General features: G+C 51.3%; 2 protein-coding genes across 3 annotated transcripts in view; one reads left to right on the plus strand and one right to left on the minus strand.

Moving 5' to 3' along the window:
- Myo1h (myosin IH) overlaps positions 1–1,368 on the plus strand; it is a 72,238-nt gene extending 70,870 nt beyond the window's left edge. Inside the window, exon 32 of the mRNA XM_047561897.1 lies at positions 256–1,368. Within this exon, the coding sequence (XP_047417853.1) occupies positions 256–279 (24 nt within the window). The 3' untranslated portion in view covers positions 280–1,368. The remainder of the gene's footprint in view (positions 1–255) is intronic.
- Kctd10 (potassium channel tetramerization domain containing 10) lies at positions 916–26,005 on the minus strand. 2 transcript variants are annotated; one of them, XM_047561895.1, is made up of 8 exons: positions 25,908–25,933; positions 21,940–22,130; positions 20,049–20,262; positions 12,424–12,593; positions 9,299–9,385; positions 8,950–9,002; positions 7,463–7,658; positions 916–3,446 (listed from the first exon to the last, which is right to left on the minus strand). In XM_047561895.1, exons 2-8 carry the CDS (start codon positions 22,075–22,077, stop codon positions 3,222–3,224), a joined length of 1,083 nt encoding a protein of 360 aa, XP_047417851.1. In that variant the 5' UTR covers positions 22,078–22,130; positions 25,908–25,933; the 3' UTR covers positions 916–3,221. The 2 variants fall into 2 exon arrangements, with proteins under 2 accessions (XP_047417851.1, XP_047417852.1); XM_047561896.1 differs by lacking the exon at positions 21,940–22,130 and having other exon boundaries at positions 25,908–26,005.
- Positions 26,006–26,273: the final 268 nt, after the last annotated feature.

The raw sequence follows: 26,273 nt of genomic DNA on the forward strand, positions 1-26,273 counted from the left end.
CTGCCTTAAAACCCACACCCTGGCGTGACTGCTCATCTCCCCTCCACGCGCCAGCAGTCTAGCTGCCTCCTCCACTGGCTCAGGCCGACGCGGACAGGCCTCAGTGAGCCACTTTCTAAATCCGGCTCATCCCGAGGTGGCGGAGCTGGCTCCTCAGCCACCCACAGCCTCGGTCGGTGCTGCCAGTCGAGGTGATAACTGCGTCCTTTCCAGTAAGGGGAGCCAAGAGGGGTCTCAAGCGTGACTCTCCCCTAGGTGTCGGTCCGGAGGAAGTCCTGATACAGGAGGACATCTGACCCAGAGCGTGGCCGTTTCTGCTCCAACTAAGAGGACCCGGGAAACAGGAAGTTAATCCAGCTAGCTACGTGTTCAAGGAAAGATGCCGGCACCTCTCGGAAAGGGGTCCCACGTGCGGAGACCGAGCGGCCTGTTACACCAAAGCCTGACCCAGCGTCTCAGAGGCCTGGTGGCGCTGTTACTGTCTTCCAAGAGCCTGGTGCTCAACATCCCTGGCAGGACTCACTCTCCACGGCACTTCGGCACGTCCCAGGTGGATGACAGATGCTCCACCTCCATCGGGCCGTCTGAGACACGATGGAGCTCTGTGGCCTGAGAGCACGCACATTTCATAAAGATGCAAAACTGAATTTTGCCTTAAATAAATGGAACTTGCCAGTTTCAAGGGCTTGGGTTTGGTGTCTAAGGGGGTGAGCGCGGTTCCCCGCGGTGAATCCTGACTGCTTCTCGCCCGGGGCTTTCAGCGCTATTCCTACTACAGGCCGCACTGCTCTTTCCCGCCACCGCGCGACCGCAAGCCGCCAGCAGAACGCAGGCGCTCTGCCCGCTCTGCTGGAAACTGCCCGTTTCAATGGCTCAACTGTGCTGGACATTTCTGAAAAGATCCAGAAATCACATGTAAAGAGAAGCATGATATGACTTTTATTTTACATAAACCCACAAATGCTCGTACAAGAAAGTGTCGACTTCTAAGATTTACAGCGTTGCTTTCATAGGGCAGAGACAAAATCAATGACATGCTTAACTGTGTCAGAGACTCTGGGCAGAGCCCCACGGACGGCGGAGGCGGGTGGTGCTTGCGTGTGGATGCCGGGCAGCAGCTGGAAGGTCCAGGTCCAGGCAGACACCAGCGGGCGGGCAGCTGCAGAGGTCAGCCAGCTGATCCGCAGCCGACCGTGGAGGACGCGCCAGGAGCAGCAGTCTGAGGCACGGGCCCCCCACCGACAATCCGACGACTTAAACTAAACTTAACCACCAGGGACCAAAAGCTGTTCCAATTTGTTTTAATGCTATTACAACATAATAAAACCTTACTCTTTACCAAACCCCAGGGCCAGTGTTTGAGTTGGGTGGTTCATAAGTACTTTCACCCTTGGGGCCAGCATTAGAAAGATCAGGTTCTTGTACAGAATATTTGATAGCAAGCGTGGACCAGCCGACAGCTTTATTCACCATGGAATGTTTTACAAACCTGCTCGTATCCCCGGGAAGCAGTGACAAAAAACCACAGGTACCAAGTCGGAGGAAAGTGAAGGCAGAGAAAGCTGCCAAAAATGGCAGGTCCTAAGGCATGGAGCCCAAACCAATCAAGTGTTCCACAAGCTTCTTGTTTACACAAACATTTACAAAACAATTTGTACATGGCTTTTCCATTCCTACAGAAAACATCAGAACTGACATTAACTTTCTAAAAAAGTTTAACCCCAACGACAGGGTTGGCATTTAAAACTTACGCAGTATAAAATATTTACGAAACACTTTTGTAAGCTCCCTTTCCTTAGCAATTAATAAAATCCAAGGGGCCTAATATAAAAATTCCCCACAGAACAGTTCAAAAAGCATCTACCCAGTATATGATTTTTAGGTGCGGTCATGATTGCTTTGAAGTTTTATTGTAGGCTTTGCTGCTGGATACAAAAGAAAGGCATACGAAGGCTAAGGTGTAAAAACCGTTGCAAAATAGAAACACATTTTTTGGAATACAGGTCAAAGGTTGCCCATGTTAACACCTTTGGTATAAAACAGTGACGATTCCCTTACGAAGCAGAAAAACCCATCTGCTGCCTGCCACCCACGTCTCCCCGCAGCTACCACCTCATCTCAACCCGCCATCAGTCCGTCAGTTCACTTCCGTTTCTGCACAGGCACAAGAAAACCGGGAGGTAGGTCACTGAGGAAGTCCATCCGACACAAGCACCGTGCACAGCCGGGCTCCAGCCCGGGCCACCGAGGGCCACGCACACATCCCCACCCAGTCGCACACGTTCCTTCAACAAACACGAACTCAGACACGTTCGGGAACCAAAGGTATCTGCACGACCTCTCACCTGTGCACCGAGGCCCGCTGTATTCTGCGGAGAAATCAGAGACAGCAGGCGATGGCTGTTTACGGCAGGAAGTGCCCTGAGCAGCCGAGTTCCCTCGGGACGGGTGTGAGTGCACCCCGCCTGGATGCCGCTCTACAGGGAGAGGGCTGGGAGAGGGCGGATCCCTTGGACGGACATGCTGCGAGCTACACCTGCAAGGAGGTCTGGTGACCTTCTTGGAAAGGAGTGGGTCAGAAGGTCAGCAACCAGAAGGGGCAGGAGTCAGAAGGAGCCAGGAGGAAGGATGGGCACTCGCTGCCAGGGACAGCTCTGCTCCTGCCGGCACGGCGGCGGCCCAGCAAGCATCAAGCCAGAGGTGAGCCATGGCAGAAGTGTCCCCTTGAAGTCTACTGCACTAAGGGACAGAGCAGGAGTCCATCAGGCCCCAGCCTCACTGCTCTGAGCTGCACCTGACAACAAACACCAGGCACAGGAGCCAGAAGGCAGGCTGCTGAGGGTGGAGGGTCACGAAACAGGTAGCGCGGGGACGCCTGAGGAATTGTCACGTGAGCCTTTAGGGAGTGTCACCCAAGGAGCCCTAGTAGGTAGTCAACACTCACAAAAAATAAATACTGCAACCAAAGTCCTCACGACACTTCACTCATTCACACTTTTCCTCGGAGACCAAGGAAGCCTGGCTCCGACGGTAGCTCAACAGGGGCACGTACACCTGGGTCCACAGTCCAGTCACCTGGTCAAGAAACAGCAAAAGAGCCACCTGGCTTGTTACAAAAGATCTGCAGACTCCAGGCGGGTGGAGGCCTGAAGCCTGCACAGGGTCTGAGCGAGGCAGGGAGGGAGGCGGGAGCCGAGGGGACGGATGGGCCGCCCGCCTGGTCACTGGTGGAGGTGGGCCCGGTCGTCTGGCCGCTTGATGTGGATCCGCCGCACACGCTCGATCCGTTCTCGCTCCCGCTCCTCGTCCTCGTCCGGGTGATGGGAGCGGCCAGCAGCCCCACCTGTGGCCTCCAGGAGCGCATTGTCAGGTCCCCGGCCATCCTGGGCCTCATACAGCAAAATATTCAGGGTCTCCTCATAAATCCGGGCTTCTGGGAACTCAACCTGTATCCCCACAAAACACAGGGCAGGCAGGTTAGCGTGACACACAGGCCTCCGACTTGGTCACCTGTACTGAGCAGGGCCATCGAGCTAAGTAAACAGGCCCTGATGACAGTGAAGACTGTCACTGTTAAGGCACCTGTTGTTTTCAACAGACAACAGCAGCACATAGTGCTCCAACCACCAGACACCCAGGGGACACGGCGAGACAGGCGCCCGCCCCCGCTTCCCTCTGAGGTGGCAAGGCTTCTCATCCTTTTACCCCAACGTCCACGTGAGTGAACGCCCCCACGTAAACACGCACATCTTCACACGCCTACACGGGAGGTGGCCTCCGTGCAGAGCCCACACACCAGCTCCTCCCAGGCCTGACTTGGAGATCCTTCCGCATCCGGGATTACGGCGAAGACTGCGAGGCAATCAAGCAGCTCGGGCTGAGGGACATTAGGGCCGTCCCCAACATGTTGCTGCCAACACCGCAGCCTTGAAACCAAGTCCCACCTTGAGTAAGAGCAGGCTGTCACGCAACTTGCTTTCGGAAGGAGCACCGGCTGGGGACCCTCATGAAATGGACACAATCCCTCCCGACTGGCCAAGTGCTGTGTTCGCTTTTTGCCCGAGCAGAAGGAGGGTGTGCAGGTAGGTCCCAGACACTTGACTCTCAGGCGAGACTTGGCTGTAAAGGGCAGGATTCTGGGGTTCTGCAGGGATGGAGTGAGCACGCTCCACCCTGTCCTCCTCACTGGAGCGACCAAACCTGGAGGGTCGCGCAGCAGCTAGGGAGAGCCCTGAGAAGTCAGCAGGACAGATGGACGGGGGCGGGGCAGCACTAAAGGAAGCACACTTAGCGTTTCCCCACCGGCACTGGTGCAGCCTGAAACCAGCACTGGACAGAGAAGGCTCCAGAAGCTTGCTCGTGGCCAGAGAGGTGAACGGAGTCTACCATGGGGTGGGGTGGGGGGGGGACGTCCCTGATTTTCAGTCCTCTATTTTCTTGTCCCTGGCCCCAGGCAACCTGTGGCAGCAACCGCAGACTGCAAGGGTCACAACTGAAGGAGGGGCCTCTGTCCTGCAGGAAGGCCTCGAGCCCAGGCCTCACACGCGCTAGGCAAGCGGTCTTCCCCGGGCCACGCCAGGCCCAGACCTTCCCTGCCGAGCGGCGCTGCGATCTAAGCAGGTGGGCTTAGATCCAGTCATCATGCTGGGTGGCCTCAGATACAGGCTCAGTCACAGGAAGTGGACAGCAGGGTGAGGTAATGAAAGCCCTGGCTTTCTGGTCAGACAAGTGAAAAAGGGAAACCCAGCAAAGCTGGAATTACTGAGGAGACTAGAAGGAAAGGGAGCTTGAGGACGTGCTCTCTGAAGCTGCAGAGAGCGCCCGGATTCAGCCCAGCTGCAGACGCTGCCTCCACAGCACCGACGGACGGGAGGCCTGACAAGGTGACAGTCACTGCCCAGACAGACTGGCCACAGCGTGGCACACAGATGGACAGATCTGAAGCCTTGGGAAACTGAGGGCACACCAAACCACAAGCCCTGGAAGGCTGGCTGGAACGTGCAGCCTGAACCCAACTGGGTCAACTACTGCCGAAGCAAAAACGCCAGCGTTCTCTCTGGAAAATGAACAAGACCTGGAGTCCGGCAGCATGACATCCACGATGTCCAGGACACAATTAAAACAACTCAGCTTACAAAGAGCCAGGCTCCTATGGGAAAAGCTCTCCCCAGGTGCCAGGGCCAGGGTGACATGTGATGCCAGAATCATTACCTGACAAAAGCCCGAGAGCAGCTATTATAAAAATGTTCCCACGAGTAAGAGCAAATACTCTTCCAGCAAATGGCAACGCACAGCCTCAGCCAAGGGACGGAGGCGGAAAGAGCCAAGTGGAAACTGTAGAACCGAAAAATACAGTAATTAAAGCAAACACCCAAGGAAACACTCAACTCCTTGGAAGGACTCCACGACAGGAAAGGGCAACAGAAGAACTCCAGCCGGAACAACAGACAGAAAAAAAGATCAAAGAAGGGCAGAATTTGGTGCTCAGTTATTGTTTAGTCCTCAGTGAATTCGAATGAAAAACCAAATGGACAATATATGCATTAAATACTTGCCTAGACTTTAATTTCAGCAAGCCACACCCTTTCCAAATTAACTACGAGACAGCTGGTGGTGATTTAAGAATCAGTTATGCATCTGGAATGTTGTATCAAGAAAGGCCTTACTAAAAAAAAAAAAAACAAAACAAAACCAACAGAACAGAACATCTGCAGTTATTTAAGCCAACAAGATGTAAATGTCAGCCTCCCAGAAGTTTAGGCTAGATGAAGGAGTAGCCTGTCTCTACCAGGGCAAGCCGAACGTCGGCTCCCTGAATCAGTCACAGGTTCCCCTGGTAGATAGCAAACCCCTTGGGGACAGGCTCCCAGGCAAAGGGAGCCATGGAGAGGGGCCCTGGCCCCAACCCTGCTTCACCACTGAATAGCTTCACAAACACAAGCACAGGCTGGCTCGGAGCAGCCTGCCCACCAACAAGCAGGATCAAGCCACGTGATCTCCAATCCCTCTGCTCCCCATTAAGCTCTAAAATGAGAAGACTCAATATTCTTAAGTTAATATGATGATTATCCTTTTAATACTAGCAAACTAGTTCTATTTAAACAACCAAACCGGGGCTGGGGAGATAGCTCAGTTGGTAGAGTGCTTGCCTTGCAAGCACAAGGCCCTGGGTTCGATCCCCAGCACCCCAAAAAAAAAAAACAAAAAAAAAAAACCAACCAAACCATGAGAAAATGAAGGTCACATCCTAAAAAGGAGGAACTCACATCCCAAAAAGAATTCACAAGAGAAAAAGGCAGGACTGACGGGTTGCAGGTGATTCTGGTCCCCTGCCATCTCAGAGGAAAGACCCTCGTGCTTCCGCCTCCTTGGTACCTTAAGGACAGTTTCTCTCTTTTAGGACACATTCTGAATCCTCATGAATAATGCAGGTTGACAAATTAGTCCTGTTTTGGTGGGGGGAGCAGACACAGATGGAGCAAGAGCCACCAGGGGCCGGCAGTCACGGAAGCTGGGCGGCAGGTAAAGGGGAAATCACTGTACCATCTAATTCTGTATGTAAGCTGGATTCTCAGGAAGTTACAAACAAAACGAGGCTCTGGTCCCACTCTGTGCTAGCATTTTCTCTCACTTGCATTTTGCTCAAGGCCAGCTCCAAAATCCCACCGAGCTGTGCGCTGTCTGAAGCTGCGGGAGCAACAGGCTGCATGCGGGAGATGAGAGCGAGGCAGACCTACTGTATGTACGGGCGGCAGAGCTCCCACACATGGGCTGAGGAGGAAATTAGAGGGTGTCATGTCTTTACAAGTAAAAGAAAAGAAGTCACACTGCCCAAGGAGGGGGGCAAGCAGACCTAGCGAGCCAAGCCGAGTGAATAGCGGTCCAGGTGGCTGTCTAGCAGCACCCTGCTGTGCTCTAGCTCTGCAAAATGGCTAGGCAGAGGCCAAGTCTACTTTGGAGAGGACGGTACAAAGATGGATCCAGAGTCCAGCTCAGAGTCAAGGGTGCCAACCAGGGTGGGAACTAAAGAATGCTGCCCAGGCCCTGGGCAGGTGGAGGGCAGCTCTAGGTCAGCAGGCAAGAGGACACACAGATGGTCATGGCTAGACGGCTGAGGTCAGATCCTGACAGGAGCGCTGTTCTCTGGTGAGCGAGAGCTGATGGGGTCATGCTGGTGGGAATGCTGCACGGAGGAGGAGGAGGAGGAGGAGCACGGCATCACCGTCATCAGGGCACAGAGGTACAGGATAAATCTGACCACAGATGCACATGGCAAAGGAACCAGGGTGCAGCGTGACTGCTTCTACTTGCTGAGCATCAGCAGACAGTGCCGCTGTTTCCCCAAGGCCTACACGCAGATCTCGCCAGGGCCCCAGAGGTGATGGCTACTTTCCCGACCTTGGACAAGGCAGGCATTTCTCCACACAGAAGCCACTCGGAACTGTCCTCTGGAGACGCTTACCTTGGTCTGCTTCTTCTCAGTGGCATAGACGATGGAGGTGCAACAGACTTCAGCAATCTTGCGGCCCTGACCATAAAAAGACCAGCAGCAGATTTCATCCCCAATGACATCCTTTATGAAGAGGACCCTTCCGTTAAAGCGCAGAGAAAGCTTATCGAACAGCTCAATGTTTTTCAACATATTGTCGTCCGAATTGCTGCAAAAGAGCATTCAGTAAGTGACCATAAGCTGGTAAAAACTGCCACTATTTGTTGGACACTACAACACACAGGATCCTACTAGAGGACGCTACTGGGGTCGCTGTCTCTCTTACCTCATTTCAATTAAAAACAATCCCACGAGAAAAGCACTACAGCCCACATTGCTCAAAGAAAAGAAAGAGCAATTAGGTAACTGTCCAAGGCTAGAAACCAATAAATGGCGAGCTGGACCTCCAAAAAGACAGCTCTGGCCCCGAAGCCCATGCTCCTAACCAGTGGGCTCAGCTGCCTGCCCTGAACAACCAGAGACAGAATGCTGCAGAAGCTGGACCCCTTGCACAGGCACAGTGGGGGACAGCACCCCACTGACACCCATGACGGACAGAATGGCACTGCCCAAGGGAGACTTCTGATCGTAGGTCACTTCACAGGCCTTGAATAACCTCACGAAATTCCCCCTCTATTCCTCAAATTCCTTATTTAGAGCCACATGTTCCCAAGAGGGCTGAAAGGCATTCTAAAAACCTACATGCACTGTTGGTGGGATTGTAAAGGGTGCAGCAACTTTAGAAAAAGAGTTTGGCTGGTCCTCAGTGACTAAACTCAGTTACCATGAGACCTGGCAATTCCACTCCTAGGTATTTATCCAAGAGAAATGAAAACACATGTCTACAAAAAACTTACACATGAATGTTCAAAGCAGCATTATACAGAGCAGCCAGAAAGCAGAGGCCCAAATGCCCACCGACTCACGAATGGATAAACAAAACGTGGTATATTCATGCAATGGAACCATTCATTCATGCTACAGCACGGGTAAGCCCTGAGGACATGATGCTGAGTGAAATAAACCAGTCACAAAGGACAACTCACTACCTGATCCCATTCGTATGAAATGTCCCAAACAGGCAAATCCAGACAGAAGGTAGATTAATGGTTACTTAAGGCTCTGCGGGTAAGTGACTGGGTAAGTGACCAGGGTAAAATGTCGAGTGACTACTAATGAGAAGAGGGTTTCTTCGCAGGGTGATGAAGACATTCTAAGACTGGACGTGTTGAAGGCTGCAGAACTTTGGGTGAATTAACCCACTGACCTGTACGCTTTTTAAAGGTGAACTTTATGGCACATGTAACTACATCTCACAGCTATATCACTATCCACCTCTCTGCCTGCTCCCAGACACGCAGGGAATCACCTCCACCTAGAGGGGACACGAGGGCTGGGCCTGGCCCTTGTGCATGGAGGTTTTCTAGCAAATGCAGGCTCTTTTCTGGCTGACGCCTTACCTGGTATATGAGTATTTGTTGTTACTTCTGTTGTAGAGCAACTTCACGGATGGCTGTGGGTTGTTTTAAAAAAGGAAGAAGACAGTTATTTGGCACACTGGTGCAGTGAACTGCAGGTTTCCCAAAGGCCAGGGCCTGCCGCAAGGCAGAGAGGCCGACAAGCACAGCGTGCTGCCTGGAGGGGAGACTGGCCCGACAGCGGGGCCAGACGAGATGGGCGGCTCCCCACGCAAGCCCTGCTCAGGCTGTGCCCAGGCAGTGACACGCATTCTTATCTCACAACTTATGCAGAAGAGGCTCCCTTGTTTTTGGTAGCAAATGAAATCCCAGAAGGCTGCTTCCAACATACCTTATTTGAAGTTGCTATGAGCTTTTGTTCCTCCTTGGATGAAGTGATGACAGGGACCTTGCAGAAAGGCTCATAAGTTTCTTTGTTCTGCCGGAACAAAATATGCTTTCAGCCTAGGAGGTCTGCCTGGCATTGGACTTTTTAGGCTGACCTGCCAGGCAGACAGGCTTGGGTGAGGGGAGGCGGGGCAGGCGCAGGTTGGGAGGAGGAGACTTTCACGGCAGTGGACTGCGATGGGGAGACTAGGAGAGTTTTCCAGTAACTGCTGGGCCAAGGCTTACACTCTAAGGTGCTCGGTAAATGCTGACCTCGATGACGCATTTTCCACAGACTGGGACGCCACTCAAAACCAAACAAGCAGACGAAACATGATTTGATCAAGGGCTCCTATAACCCACTACAATGACTTCAAAGGAATAAGAAAGGAGAAAAAGAACGACAGCAGCGAGGTCCGAAGACAAAAGACATCAAAACCTCAAGGCTGGAAAGCAGATCACAGATGACGACGACCACAGAGATACAGAAAGTTGAAATGCAAGTGGGCAGAAGGAAGGAAGCCCAGAGTCCTCAGAGAACAGCTCTGAAAGCTGGAGGGGACAGGGCAAGAGCAGAGGATTGCTGGCACGTCACAGCAGCACTGGAGAGACCCCCGGATCCACATCCCTTCCCTCTCCCCTAACAGAAGGAAGACCCATTGTCTCTTTTTCTTTCGGTACCAAGGATTGAACCCAGAGCACTTAACCACTGAGCCACACCCTCGGCCCTATGTTGTATTTTACTTAGAGACAGGGTCTCTCTGAGTTGCTGAGGCTGGTTTGAACGCACAGCCTTCTGAGAGTTGGGATTATAGGCATGCGCTACCACACCCAGCAAGAAAGGTCCATTTTTTTCTGGAGTGGTTTACACAGTAGGGGACAGTGCTGTTACTATTTTAAAAGTGGCGTTATGGTTTGGATGTGAGTTGTCCCCCAAAAGCTGACGTGAGACAATGCAAGGTTTGCAGGAGAAATGATCAGGCCGTAGCCTTAACGTAATCAGTGAATTAATCCCTGCTGGGATTAACTGAGTGGAACTGGAGGCAGGTGGGTGTGGCTGGAGGAAGGGGCTCACTGGGGGCGTGGCTGTGGGGGCGTGGCTGGGGGGTATATATTTTGTATCTGGAGAGTGGAGTCTCTGCTTCCTGACCAACCCGCAGCCGCTTCCCTCTACCATTCTCTTCTGCCATGATGTCCAGTTTCACCTTGAACCCTGAAGAATGGAGCCTGCTGTCTGTAGATTGAGACCTCTGAAACCGTGAGTCCCCAAATAAACTCTTCCTCCTCTACAACTGTGATGGTTGGGTCTTTTAGTCACAGCAGTAAAAAAAAATCTGACTAAAATAGTGGGGATCAGTGAACCACTGCAGGCTAGATGGGGAGTATCCCAGCCTTTTCCCTCAGACCCCAGAAGGCAGCCAGCAAGCACGTCCCACCAGACAGGAAGACAGTGGAGGATCTCTCCAAGGGGCATCACTACGTGCCCCCCAAAGGGCATCCAGATTCTGATATTTGTATCCCCCTGATAAAGCCAACCTATCGTCCAACCACATGACAACAGTCTGCTTACTCGTATCTGGCTTTCCAGAGTCTTACTCTTCAGCTTCAACGGAAGCCGAGAACCATCAGATTACGTGTGGGGAGCCTCTCCAACGTGAGTGAACCCAGGGCACGGAGATGAGAATGCACGGGAAGGGGACGATGAGGCAGCAGAAAGCAAGCCTCACACGCCATCATCGGAAAGACAACAGACGCAGCAGCCTCTGAAACAGGGCCGGCAGGCTCTGGAAATCAGTCTTCAGGGGACAAGGAAAGGCTCGTGGACAGCACAAATTAAACAGCAGAAATGAAAACTTCAGAGGGGTTGAAAAGATACAATTTTAAAAAAAGAATTGAAAAACGCTTGAGAAAGAACAGAAAGGTAATGTGAGAGATGCTGGGAGGAAAGAGAATGAGGAGGTCAGTCCTGCGGGTTCAACCCCACCCTAACAGAAACACCCCAGAGGGCGCGTGTCCAGGTCAAAGAGGAAACAGGGCCTCAATGTGTCTGCATGTTCCAAGATGAGAAACTGGAAAATCAAGCAAATTGATCGTGGCTGAACTATTAACAATATTTACACGTCACAATGTAAATTCTGAATACCACATTAACCAAAACTATTATAAACTATTCTAGAGAAGGCTTGGTGGGGGGGAGAGGATGGTGTGTGAGCTAAACTCCAGTTTTTTCTAATAATGCCAACAGATCACATAGAAACCAGAAAAGCCAAACACATACCAGTGTAAGTAAGTTATGTGGAAGTATGAAAGTAAACAGAAAAAAACTGCTAAAAGAAAAGAGGCTGCCTTGGGGGCAAGGGTAGTTATAAGGGGATTTGGTGGTGGTTTCCACAGCAACCACGCAGTACCATCTGACTTCCCAAATGATACACGTGCATTACTTTAATAAACAAAAGTGAAGTGACAATAATGCAAATGCTGCGACACTCGGCTAGATGTGTTGGCTCACCACCTCAAGGCAGAGGTGACATGTGGCAAGGACAGTGCTTCCAGGAGCCTGGTACTGCGAGGGCAGACAGTCATGTAGCTTGAGGACGGCATAAACACGAGCCCCTGACAGCCCGCAGGGATGCTTCTGATTCTCTGCCATGGTGGAACTTTGCTTGAAATAAAAGGCTATGTCCAGAAGCACTTTTTTTGTGAGACTTTACTATGGCTAGACTTGACCCCTATGGTTCTGCCCCAGTCCAGCTAAGGAGTGAGAGGCATCTGCTATAAAGGTTTCGCTGGGCTCCCAGTGACCAATGCAGCAGAGTAAGTTCCAAGTGGATCAAGTTTAACACTCTGCAGGGTTAAACACTACTGAAGGGTCACAGTGTACACGTGAGTTGCCCCAACGCCATGGGGACTGAAATAAGTAGCTGGATGGCCCGGGCAATGCAGGAAAGCCTCTCTGACTGGAGGGGACAGGCTCTGGGGTTAACGTCCATAACGTCTCCAGCAGGTAGGAATGGCCCCCCAAGGTGCAGAAGGAAAACGAAGGCGGCAGGCATGGCTGGTCCCCGCCCCCCGGTGGGAAGGGGTGCCTACTTGCAGGGCCGCCTGGCACTCTTCCACCAGGCCCTGGACCAGGTAGTACTTGGCTTCTGCTAGCAGCTCCTCGATCTCCCGGCGGCTCTCGGGCAAGGGAACGGCCCCGTCTCGAAGGTAGTTGAGAATTGTACCAAAGTGCTTCCCACACCGGTCAATGAGGATCCAGCCTGCGGGGGAGGAGGAAGGGCCGGTCACATGGGGCTCTTCCCACAGGAGGGACGGGACAGAACTGGGGTGTCTCCCTGCCCCTCGCACCTCCAGGGAGGGCAGGAATGCAGAGCGCTGCAGCCACATCTGCCTACCTTCAGACAGAGAGGACAGTCTGCAGGGCCTGGGGCTGGACACACCCTCCACCCCAGGTTCCTGTGGTCTTTGCCTCTGTGGGATGGCAGGGCCCCTGAGGCCTAAAACCATGTTTGTGGAGTACCCTCAACTGTCCCTTAGACCAGAACGTACCAAGAGGGGGCCGAGGTACTGTCCCTGGATAAAACAGGTCTAACTGACCATATCCGATGACAGGAGAAAGGCTTCTGGGGTACACTTCAGACTCTCCAGCAGGAGAGTCATTCCTAAGAGAACACAGATCGTCTCCAGACTGTGATGTGACCTCAGGCTCCTGAGGGTGACCCGGACACTCTCCAGTACCACAGGAAATCCCATCTACAACTCCTGAAATGAGCACTCATCAGCCAGAGACAGCAGTGAGACACAAAAAGGCGAACTCAACAGGTGGCCATCAAGCAGCCCCGTCCACTCTGGAAGATGGAACCTGCTTTTACCAGATAAGGGGAACGTCCCACCTGCTGACCAGAACTGGGCACAGAGAAAGTTCTTGGGGGGCTAAGGGCCAGGGAGTCCAGCCCCACTGATTCCCAACGTTCTCTTCGGCTTTGTCACTGCCTGCTACCTCTCCACTAGAGCGCCTGGGGGATTTCGGAATTCCTCTCCCGCAGTGCCATGCTCCTGCGTGCGACATCTGGAGGAGGAGCCCTAGGAGGCAGCGACGGGGAAAGACCGGCGAGCTCAAGAGAAAACGGCCAGTACTAAAACGCAGCGGTGGGCTGGGCCTCAGCCATGCGACCAGCAGGAAGACGTCAGGCTAGGGGCTTCACCAAACCTGGCACCCCGCGCTCCACGGTGGCCGGGAGGCCTAAACAGGCTCAGGCCTTTCCTTCCCCATCTGCTCCCAGTCTGAGGAAAGGACTGCCATCTGCACTCCTGTCCCCCTGTGCTCAAATCCCTGGGCCCTGGATATCAGAGGCAGGGGCCACAAGAGAGCAGCAAACCTGCCTTCGTCAGAGGCCAAGGTACGAGCCTGTCCACCTTGCCGTCCCTCATCCCCACATCCAGCACCTGCCTGGCGGCCTCTCATTTTAGGCCACTTTTTTTTCCCTTTTCTGCAATAATTGCCAGTAAGTTTGATAACAAGGCTATGTCCACGTTCCTCTTCTGAGGCCACGAAGCTGCTCGGCCTGCTGGTCCCGGGCCTTTCGTTACAGCTGGTCTCCCTCCCGAGTCTTCCACTTGGTTTGCCACACCGCTGTGGTTTCCTGAGCACAGCAGGAAGAAGACCGCGCACGAGGCGAACACCGCGGGGACACAGCCTGCAGCAAACCCGGCACTGAGAACGGAAGAGCCTTTGCAGGCAAGGTAATCACACCTCCCTGACCCTGGCCTCCAGATGTTCTCCCACCCTACGTCTGAGAAACAAAATATGGACTTAACGTCTTACACAATTCAGCAGCTGGAACGAGTACAGCAGCTGGACCACTGCCCCACCCCCACCCAGGGGTGTTCTCCACCTCTGGCCAAGAGTGGCCCTGCAGGAATGTGGGCCAGGGCTCCTGAACCCTGCTATTCCAAGAAATGCCAGAAAACAGATTTTTCTGTGAATCTCCCAACTGAATTTCAAAAGCTGGAAAACTCACAAAGAAAAAGTCATCCATCGGGCAACAGGGCAAAAACGCACGTCCAGATTGAACTGGGCCTGGCGGTTACCAGCTGGCAACCTGTTACCCAGGACCGAATATTTTCTCCAAAAAGCTGGCAAGGTGTGGAAAGATGGGATTGTCTTCCCAACTGATCTTTTGGGGGAGCTTCACTCCCTGCATTCCACAGATAGAGTCCCAGAGAAGGTCAGCGACACTCTCAAGTGGGGAGGGCAGAACAGAACCAGAAACTGGAAGAACCTTGGTCTTTCAGAAAACGGTGAGCAACTCAGCTCAGCTGCTCCAGGAAGAAACTGTCCACGTTCTGACTGAAGTGTGGACAGTCCGGCTGCTGAGACAAGAGCGAAGGCCCTGAAATCAATTATCCAAGTGACAGCACAGAGTTTCCATAAATGAAGAGGCAGACCGTGACACTGGGCTCCGGCTCAAGAATGTCGTCAGGAAATGCTTGTGGAGAAGGAATCATACTTTGGACAAATAAGGGCAAAGGAGTCAGGCACTCTCTCCATGAGGTTTCGGTTAGCGTCTTGACTTTAAAATGTCTGGGTTGCTTTCAGCAGGAATCCACCCCGTAGGAAGAGCTCAAGGGCCTGCACACAGAACAGCAAAGGGATGTCCAGCAGCTCCTTGCTGGGGGGGCGTCTATCCCACTGCCACGGAGCATGCTGGCCCCTGAGCAAGGCTCCAGGTCTGGGCCGGAGAGCAGGAAGGGTGGGCACGGGCTGGGAGGTGCTACACACACAGCACAGCACAGTGGTTAGGAGCACTTGCCTGTGCTGGAAACCCAGTTCTGCTGCCACTTGCCAGAAGGCTGCTCTGGGGCCGGCGGCTGGGGTCGGCTCACCAGCTCCTAGCCCTACAGCACACTACGCACTCCCCCTCTCTGGGGAGGTCTCGTCTCTTTCTTCCTCTGGGGACAGTTCACAGAGCTCTCCTTGCCATATGAAAATAGTTCTACTCTATATTTTTGTGGTTCACAAAATTGCTCCATCTTAAAAGTTACCTGAAATATTTGTTCCAAATTCAGACTCTAGGAACCTGCCTCATTCCTGAATGCGCATCTCTAGGGCAGGGTCTCCAGACTTGGCTCTACTGACATTCTGACTGGGTGACTGCTACGGGGAGAGGAAACTGACCTGTGCATTGCGGGGCTTCTAGCAGCACTCTGAGTCCCAGGCTCGGACAACCACAATATCCCCACCCTGCCACAGGCTGAAAAAGAAATCATCGATGCCTGAGCACCCGTGAGGTGGGTCAGAGACCCAGGTGTGGGCGGGAGTGCAGCTCAGTGGTAGCGCACTCGCCTGGCTGGCCCAAGACTCTCGCTTTGATCTCTACCACGGGAAAAAACAAAATAACAACAACAAAAAACCCTAAATGTAAAAAGCAAGGACAAATGCTGAGATATCAAAAAGCTTTTTTAATTAAAAAAGCTATGACAGGTCAGGCTGGGAGAGCCGCAACACAGAACCACAAAGAAACAGGATCCGGAATACGTACCTCTGCAAAGGTACGAAAAATGTGTAAATGAGACACGGGCAGCTGAAAGATTAAACCCAAACAACCAAAAACTACAAAAAGACACCCAACACACTAGAAATTAGGAAATGTAAACTAACACAGGTTATTATATTAAAACCACTCGCTTGACAGATGTTAAAGGCTTGATTGACAGTGCCCAGTGCTGGCAAAAATTCAAACCACTGTGAGGAGGGCAAGCTGACGTGCCACCCGAGAGGGGCACTAGCGATATCTAATGAAGTCCAAGTCCAAGATGCTCTCCCCAATTTGCCCTCTGGGAATAAACTCTGGGGCAGAGTTCCCAGGGGTGGGTGAGAGCTTAACGCTGCAACTGCTGAGCCTCCTCACTTACCAAAGACAAGACAGGATCCTCTGCACGCACCAAGACGTGGCAAAGGTTTGAGACAATGCCCTAGAGAAACGTGTGCAAGGGAGGACGTTCAGGAACATTAACATTCCTAACGGTGGGCATTGGAAACACTCTACACAAACACCTACAGCACGTGGCTCCCGCGACTTCAGTAAGTTTCTGGAATGTTAATTAACTATTAACTCATGGTTTGAAGTCACAAGCATAATCCTGAATAAGCAAAAGCAAAAAATACAGCAGCATTTACAGAACATTTTAAAGCACACCAGCAGGACATTGTTTAGGGACAAACAGCTGTGGTAAAATACCTAGAAAGATCCACGCCGGGTTCCCAGCCCTGGCTGTACACCAGAGTCATCTGGAGCTCTCTTCAAGGGCTCAACACCCCAGTCACACCTGGATCTCTGGGCCAGGACCCAGGTGCCAGTACTGAAGTCCTTGGATGGCAATACTGAGCTCCATCAGTGACCCCTAAGAGGTAACTTGTCAGGGAGACAGGTGAGCAGATCAGGTAGGGAGAGGCCCCGTCAGAACAGGTGGCACTTTCCTAGGCAGGGTGCTGACAGTCGAATGGCTCTCTTTCAGTCTTGTTTCCACGCCCCTTAATCCTACAACACTAGACAGAGACCTAAACACGTGGTGGGGGAGACCATACCAAGCTCCAGGGAGCACAGACGACTGCAGGACAGTGCTAACGTGAGTTCCAATTCTTATCAGCAAGGGCACCACGCAAACCCACAGGCCCAGGGGTGATGCTTACGAGAGCTCAGGTAAAAATTTCAGCACTGTAAGAGCTGAGCTCTCCTGGGGAGGAGTCAGGGAAAAGTCTCTGTCTGCCATAGTGGCCTCTCAGAAAAGCCACCCTGTAAGGAACTACAGCACACCCGCCCCTGAAGGTCAAGGTGGGCTGTCCCCTGCCTACTCTGCTTCCTTTCATGGGGTTCTTCTCTTTTATCTCTACACCCCGACCCCAGGCTGGACTAAGGCTGTCAGTAATGATACCTGTTGGCCTGCTGATCAAGTTCTTTCAATTTATCTGGCACTGTATATTTTTTTTTTTCGAGTACTGAGGATTTAAACCAGAGCCCGGTGCATGCTAAGCAGGTGCTCTTCTGCTGAGCTACGCCCCCAGCCCTTTTTTTTTTTTTGGAGACGGGTTCTCATTAGGTTGCAGAGGTTGGCCCTGAACTTATGATCCTCCTGGTTAGCAGGGATTACAGGTGCACCACTGCAGCCAGCTTCAAGAGTTTTCTAACATCTTCATTCAGACCCCATAGCCCTGCAAAGCATCGTGCCCTACAACTGCAAAATGAGGGAAGAGGCTAAAAGAAAAGTTCACTCACCCAATGTCACAATTCCAATAAATGGTAAGTAGTCAAAATTAGCAAAAATGCACGACACTTGGAAATACCTCCATAAATGGCAGCTGTGATTGCTACCACGTGGCAGAGCCAGGACTCAAACCCAGATCTAACTTCCACACCCATGTTCCTCTGTTTAGGAATTACCTGTACGTGGTACCAAGTTCAAACAGGCAGATGGCCAGAGAGCAAAAGGGAGATGGAGACTCTTCCACACACCCTCAGCCAGGTGCTCTCCTGAAACAACCACTTTCTCAGGCATCTTTTAAAGAGGTCTAGCAACATGACACCTCGCTCTTCTGGGCCTTCAAAGCCCCTGTTCTTTTCCTAGGCAAGTGAATCCAGCAGTAGAGCTTGTTGATTGAGTGCGCTTGACATTGCTGTTTGTAGCAAACTTCACTGCAGCTCGTGGGCGCCCCACAGCCAGGGTGAAGCTAGAAGATGCGGGAGTCTATGCCACTTGTTCCCTACCGTGTATTTGACACAACACGTTGGCCAGGGGTCAGACGGTATGGTGTTTTTTCTCTGAGGGCAACAGGACTGCTCTGCCTGACAGCGATTACAGCCGAAGACCAAATACTCCATCTGACAGCCCAGGCCTCCACAGGGCCCCTGAGAGCTTTAGCACAAAACCAGCCAGTGATCCATAAGGCTGCCACACACTCAAGTGATCTGGCTCGGGAACTGGGCCCGTGTCAAACCACGAACAGCAGATGTTTCGAGAGTGAGTCCTGGGTGAGCAGCCTAGCCTTTTCTAGCCCCATCGTTGTTGAAAGAGCATTTTTACTTGAGATGCCAATTCCTCACTTGGAAAGGTAGCCACGATTTCCAACACTCAAAGGGGAACAATGAGAATTAAGTGAGATAACACCCGTAAAATGCCACACCAACAAGAGCTTTTCATGATGAGCAGGACTCCTTAGGACACACGTGACAGGTCTGGTGTCAGAGAGGACACTGCCTCTCCCGAGATGCTGGGTTCTGCGGGCAGCACTGGGCAAAGGCTGCTCCTCAGCAGGTGTTCACGGGGCAGTCCTGCTGGTACCCAGCAGTGTGCGCAGCTGAGTGCTGGGGCAGTGGACTTTCTAGAAGAGGCTTCCACTTCGCCTTCAAAGCGGCTCAGTAGTTCTTCCTGAGCCCCACCCAGGAGACTGGGCAGGGCGGAAGAAAAACCACAACAATCCTGGGTTCTCAGATAAAGTCTGCTTCCTTCTGCAGCGAGGGGGTTATTGTCTTGATTTCCACAAATTCCCAGGCAGTGCAGGGTGTGGCCAAGCCAGGGGAGCCTCCCACTCATAAAAACACTAAGTGTTTTCCGGTGAGACACAACAGTAGCTCTGGGGCTCTGATTTACCTGTTACTTGACCGGAAACCCGAGTTCGCAGGGAAGCAGAGCCTGTGCCCTGCCCCACTCCCTGTCTGGCCTTCTCTAGGATGCAGCAGGACACACCTAACTAGCCAGCAGCCCCGCTAAGGGCAGGGAGTGAAACGTGGCACACCAGGCTAAGGGTTTCAGTCGCACATGCATGTGTCCGAACTCTCCACTCTCCCAAGCCCATGTCCCTGAAAATGGGGAGTGGGGGGAAACTGGCACAGAAGGCCAGTCTCAGAAACATAAGGTAAAGCTGTGGCTTGGCCTAGTCTAAAGCAGCCTCAGGTCAAGGAATGAAAGATGGGGACGTATTTAAGTCTTCTATAGCCTACCCAACCAGGTAAGGAGGTACCCCTGCCAGGTGCTTAGTTTCATCCAGGTAGAGCACTTTAAATCTTTACTAGCGGGACTTCCCACAGGAAAAAGCAGCATGTACGCTGGACATACATGTTCTGGATACTTCCTACGTGCCAAGAGCCCACACGTTGAGGGCTGGGCATCAATAAGAAAAAAGACCTCAAAAGACTCAGTCACTTGGCTCACTGAATACTAACTGGGGAGTTTGGGCTCAAATCCAGGTCAGGACCCCACCCTAGGAAGACGGGGGTCCAGAGAAACACTTATGCCTCACCTAGGCATCACTGTCACTCTGAAGTCACAGCACAGGAAGAGAATCAACAAGGGTGGCTAGCCTAACCTCCATTTTGCAAAGAAGCGAGTCAAGGCCTGGCCTGGGGAAGTGATTTTCTCAAAGGCACACAGTATATCAGCAACCAAGTAAGACTCTAGGAGTCCCTGTCCAGGTGACTCCTATTCATCAGGTCTCAGCTCAATGTCACTTCCTAGGGAAGTCTCCCCTTGACCACTCCCCCCAAACCACAGCCAGTCTCCTGGTGACTCTCGGGCTCCTTGCACACGGTGAGAACACAAAACATAACTGGAAGTCACACTTGTGTACAACTGCCCATTTAATACTGGTCTTCTGAAGCAGACTGAGGCCCCCAACGGCACACACACGACCAGAAGCAGACGGCGGGCAGGGGGCTTACCTTCGCTGTCGGTGAGCACTTCCATGCGCCCACTGAACATGGCTTTCAGCATGGTGTCCTGCTTGGTCAGGGTCTGCATGGTGGTGTAGTAGAGGGCTCCCCCAACGTTCAGCTTTACATACTTGGAGCTGGGACTCGTACCCTTGAAGGAAGTGGTGCGGGTAGCAGCCGCTGGAACCGCTGAGCTCACCACGCTTTCTCCTGACATCTCTTCCTGCCAGTGGAGAAGACAGTCAGCCACCAACCCTCTCAGCCCAGGGGCTGAACCTGGCCTCAGAGGCGTTCCACATGGTGCACGTGTATACTGCATTTAAAACGTAAAAGTCTGCTTCCAAAGCTGACAACTCAGAGAGCGCACTAAAAACTCTGCGTTTCTGACTTCTCTCAAAGTCGGAGGTCAACTAGGTCAGAAGGGCAACAACTGGTGGGAGCTGGGGCGCTGACGGTCCCACAGAGAGGGGCATGCATCCCCCATCTGCACACACAGTCTCACACACTGGCCTTGCCTGCTGACTCTGCAGACTTGGGTCTGCCCAAATTCTCGTCCTACAAGGGCTTCCTAATACCCACATAAATAATGCCCTCGCTGCATCCCAAAGTAGCCCCTAACATACTGGGTCCTTCTGTGTTGCCACAAACAAACAGTTACAAGTGCATCCTGCAGCTGAGTTATAAATGAAGTAAGGTTACAAGCAGCTGAGTGGGATCCTAAGTCCCACTCCTAACACTTCTGGGGCAGGCGGAGTGTTTCTGAGCACTGAACTACAGCAGCTCTTGGAAGCAGGTTTTCTACAAAATTAGAGACTTCCTGTACTAGTGCTGCCCTGGACAGCAATCCTGGGAGTCTTCTTGACAGCCCTGCCAGCTCCTGTGTGCACTCAACCAAAGAAATGGACAGAAAGACCCGAGCTAAGCAGGCCTGGCGAGAGGTGGAGGCCGGGCACACATGCACTCCAAGAAAACACTTTTTGAACAAATAGATAAAATTCTAGAGCTGGATATGAAAAAAAAGCAGCCCTGACCTCCAGGAGCTGGTCTGGCCCTGATAGAGAGGCCTGGCTGTCCCACGGCACATGACTAATTTCACAGCACTTCACTGTTAGATGAGGACATTCTGTGACTTTGTTGCCACAAGACAGGAATGAAACCATTCCATAATCATGTTGGACAATGGACAACATGAATGTTACACAAAACAAATGACCAAACATCCCCCTATTCAGGCTAATGCAGGTCATTGCTGCTTCCTTACAAAGGAGAGATCCGGCCCAGTTCGATTCTTCCCACCTCCAGGACAGGAATAGCTGAGACCTAACCACACAATCAGCCACCTGCTGGCAGCATCCAACGCAGAGCAGAGTCACACTTCTCTGGACCCTCACATCCTCTTTCTGACATGCCCTCCCACCTTCCCTCTCTGCCACAGATATACCCAAATTCAACTGCGTGTGACCTCAGGTATGCTCCTGGTCATTCCTGACTGGACGGCACCAAGAGCACAAAACTTTTTTGAACTGAACTGAAAAATAATCCTTTTTATGTTCTTTATGCCTTCTATCTTGTCTAGGGGGATTTTCCACAGTAACGTGTTTTACGTTTACACTTAGTAGGACACAAAAGCTGTTTTTTTTGTTGTTGTTGTTTTTAAATGGGATAGGGGATGAAACAATGACAACCTGTAACAGCAGAGAGCCTGCCTGAGCTACAGTCACGGGCAGTGTGCCAACCATCCCCAACTCCAGCCCCACAGAGGGGGTGGGGAACTTGCATGAGGTTCCCTCGGAGTGAAACAGAACAGCCTCCTGCAAGTAAGTGTTTTCTTAAACTGTTCCTGCTTCTTCCAGTGAAGACGTACAAGAAGGGATGAGTTCGAAGGTCAGGAGGAGCTCACCTGGGGTCTCTGTGGCCTGATGCCAAACAAAAGAGGCAGTGAGAAAGCAACAACCTCTCCCTTCTGCCTCCCTTTGAAATCAGTCCCCAGAGACCCACAGTTATGGTCACCCACAGCCTCCAGAAAAACTCTGTCCATGAGATGAGAGGAGAAGCTTTTAGGAATAACGAGTTCCCCAAAAGTTTGAAGACCTGGAGAGAAAAAAAAAAAAAGGCTTACAGCTGTGTGTGGGTGTGAAGGTCTTTTTTTTGTGGGGGGGGGCGAGGAGGCTAGGGAAATTTGCCCCAAAACGGGAATATTTTTCTAGCATCCTTTTCAGATCAAATATACACAAAAATATGTTTATGGGAAATGGTCCAACACCTTATAAGGCACCTATTATGACAAAAAAGGACATAAAGTATACTTCATGTACTTTCCCTGGGTGTCCAATACCTTTGTAAAGGTAATTTGCATATAATGAAGTGTATTTTAAGTGCACAGCTGGGTGAGTTGTTGTAATCAATTTGTATGCCTGTGTTGGCCTGTTTAAGTCAAGACAGAATACTCCACGGTTCCAGAAGGGCCCTCCATGCCTCCTCAGCGATTAATTTGTACCACTGAGTGACTTTTTGAAATGCTATTAGACAGCTGTGATTTTTTTTTTCTTCCCATTTTGTGGATTGAGATACCACTATCCAAAGATGACTGGTCACTTCTCAAAGCCAGGAGATACACTGGTGATGAGTAAGGGACAGACGTGGGCAAGTCCTAGCTGGCCTGGAGCCCATCAAGTCTGGTACTTTTAGAGCTAAGGCACGTAATTTGAAAGTCCCACCCCCTTCCTTAAAAAAAATATGATTTTACATATATATAAAATGTATAGCCTACATCCCTGAAGAAAGGTGGGAGGCAACAGGTGGTTAAAAGCTGAGAGCCAGACCTGTGTTTAAGCCCTGAGCTGGCCACTTAGTGGTAATGGGAACTCAAGCAGATGCATGAAAGCAGTTCTATCAAACAGGGGCACCAGTCTCCCCTCCCTGCCATCAGGGAAGACACCGAAAGCACACAGCACAAGCCTGGCTCAGAGTAATCACCCAAACATAAACACTTAAATTGTGATTATTTTGGAATACTCACAAAGCCTCAAATTATCTTGTCTTCGGAGACCCTTCCTAGCTGTAATGACAGACTGAATTACTACAAGATGAAGGCAGAAACCACCCTGATGGAGCCAGAGACTCTAGATTAATCAACAAAAGTGCTGATCAGTCAGCTCAATACCAGAAGAGGTCCTGGAGAGAAGGCCTGGGCTGTTGTTCATGTTCCTGAGCTCGAATTTCAGTGAAGAGGGGACACAACACAGTGGACAATAAACCTCTCACAGCAAACCTCTCTCCTGCTAGGCCTCTCCCTGCCGTCCCTACAGGGAACCTGCTCTTTTACTCCTTTCAAAGTTTGATTTCATTATTAATGAGGTTGGGGAGGTGGAGCAGGAGAGAACAAAACTGGTTAAAAGGCAGAGAGGCAATTAATACTTGAGATATTTAGTTTTAGATTCTATTCAATCAGAAGTTTACTCCAGTTAGGTGGGTAAGTCGAGGCTTCTCTCCTTCCCATTTGCCCTGAATATTCTGTTGCAGATTCTAAATAGCAGCTCTCTATCTGGTCACACACTGGAATCACCACCGGAGTTTACAAATACTGAGGCCTGGGTCCAATCTATGGAAATTAAAAATTCCAAGTGATTCTAACACGCAGCCAAGATTGCAAGTCACCATTCTAAGAAGTTCTCTACCCTTAATTAGGCTATAATCAATCCCGTGATCTTGGAGAAGCTCTCCAACCTCTGGTTTCATTGGCCCAGTGAATTCCTGACCCTCACATAAAAACAAACCAAAGCACCCCAAATAAAAGCAAGGCCCTCCCGCTTCAGAGCTACAGGCAAGAAGTAACTATCTGTGCTTGAAAAAACAAAAATCAGCCGAAGGAGGAAAGTCATTGACTTGAAGGGAGAACCAAGCACATACAGTAGGGGGGGAAAAAAGCACCAAATTCCTATAGAACTGTCTCATACGTGTGTGCAGGAAAACAAACCTGGACGGCAATCCCAGTTTCACTGCCCGCATGACGTTCATATGAGCCATTTAACCCAAGTCTCTGTTTCCTAACTTGTAAAATGGAGTGCAAAAGCCACAGTCTTCAAAATAATCCACAGGGAATGACAGTTAAAGCACTTGGCACCTAGTCCTTAGTTTCTCTCCTATCCCTCAAGCTTTAAGACTAGTTGGTCCTAACCCTGGCTAATAGAACCAATCTCCTGGGTGTACTTAATAAACACTGGTACCTGCCTGGGCTACACCCAGGCAGATTTAATCAGAATCTTTGAGAGGAGTAGAGGTGGCAGCTCAGTAACCAGTGTTTAAAAAGTTCTTCAGGTGATTCAGATCTCAAAAAGATCTCAAAAGTTCTTCAGGTGCTGCCAGAGCTCAGTATCATCAAGTAAAGTGTTTGATCAGCATGATCTAAGAATCAAGAGGGATGTGAAGAAAAAACATGAGCTTGGGGATCCTTATACAGGGAAATTTAAAAAACACTGTATTGAAATTAGGCTTAACACTTCTCCAAAGCGAGGGCATTACTACAACTCAGAAAAGTCTGCTGTTCCATTTCAATCAAACTAAGTTGAATCAGTCACATAACTGTGGAATTATTTTACATCCAAAGCTTGCTTATAAGACAGTTACTGCCGATTCCAGGTGTCCCACAGAATGTGTTCATATTTAGCACACAAACATTACTGTCTTTAGGTTAATGAGAGACTGTTCTCTGAACAGTGTAGTGATGAAGATTTTACCATCAGTGCCACTTTTAAGGGGAGAAAACTATAATCAGAACTATAAACCTTCTGACTCCAACTTACACACTCTTTTCATTTCATAGCTCAAGTCAAGAAATCATTACTCTAATCCCTTTAGGGTTTATGAGAACAGATCAATGACCTCTTGATAGGGCACATTTTTAAAAAGTGATGCTGTTGCTGGTCTGGGGACCAGTTTAAGAACCACTGGTTTAGGTGGCCCTCATTTTGCACAAAATGAAGCAAATCCAAATGGAATACAGGTTTACTCATTTTTCTTCAGCTTGGGAGTGATCTTCCCTGAAGACAGCATGTTCTAGGGAAGTGACAAGGAAAAAGAGGATCTGAGCTGATCTTTGGTCACTCCCACCCAAGGACAAGGAATAGACCCTTGAGGATCCCAAGTAAACAGAAACCTTGCCACAGCTGAGACAGCAATGTGAGACATCCTCAGCTCCTGAGGTGTGGCCACCTAGGGCCTCAAAGGAAATGACTAGATAGGTGCCCAAGCGCCAGTTGAGGCTCGACTCCAGGGTGAAGGTATCCTGAGCTCAGACCCTGGCATCCCTCCCTGGAATTCCAAGCACTGAAGGGCACACTCGCCTGCCAGCTCCCTCTTGTGTACTCAGACCAACCTGGGAGCCCCTTCTTCACTTTCTCGAAACCCAGCGACTCCAGTTACAACCTCGAAGATCGCCCCCCCCCAAACTCCAAGGTTTCCCACTTCAATCTCTCCTAACCTACCATTCTCCTTCGCGATCCCCCAATTCTCATTTCCCACCCCAAATGTGTTTTCAATGACATCTCTTTGTTCCCATAGTATTCAATTCCCGTGTTCAACCAGCACTCCAGACTCCACCCTCCAGTCGCCCACATAGGCATCTACTCCCCAAACCCAAGCAGCCTTTCCCGGATCCCCAAAAGCCAGAGACACCCCCGACACACACACACACACCGACTCTCCACCCAAGGCCCTTCCCCCACCCCCGGCCTCGCCCCCATCCGATCCCCCGGGCGCTTCTCCTCTCACGGCCAGAGCACCCGCTCCTCTCGATCCCTTCCCCCTCCGCCGCTGTCCGGCTCCCTCGGTCGTCCAGAGACCCCAGAAGGTGGGCACCGCCCTCCTTACCATGAAAAGTCGGAGGACGACGGAGTCTCCAAATCCGGACTGAAGAGAGGCAGGAAACACCCAGCTTACATGAGTCGGGGGCGGAGGCCGGGCCGGGCGGGAACTTCCGCCGTCCGCACCTCACTTCCGCCCCGCAGAGGGCACCTTCCTAAAGCGTCCGCTGTGGCCCTAGACGTCGACCACTTTCCTTCCAACCTCTCCCAACAGAAGAGCTTCCACCTTCCCTCCTCTGGGACAGGCATTTATCCAACTCCTGCATGTTTCGCTTTTTCAGCTGCCAAAAAAAGAGGACAAGACGCAGGAAATGTTTTTTTTTTTCCCCGGACAAATAAGCTCGGGGGAACTGTTGTTTCCTGGAACCGGATA

This window comes from Sciurus carolinensis, chromosome 8 (assembly GCF_902686445.1).
Source record: "Sciurus carolinensis chromosome 8, mSciCar1.2, whole genome shotgun sequence".
In the NCBI taxonomy this organism is placed as follows: domain Eukaryota; kingdom Metazoa; phylum Chordata; class Mammalia; order Rodentia; family Sciuridae; genus Sciurus; species Sciurus carolinensis.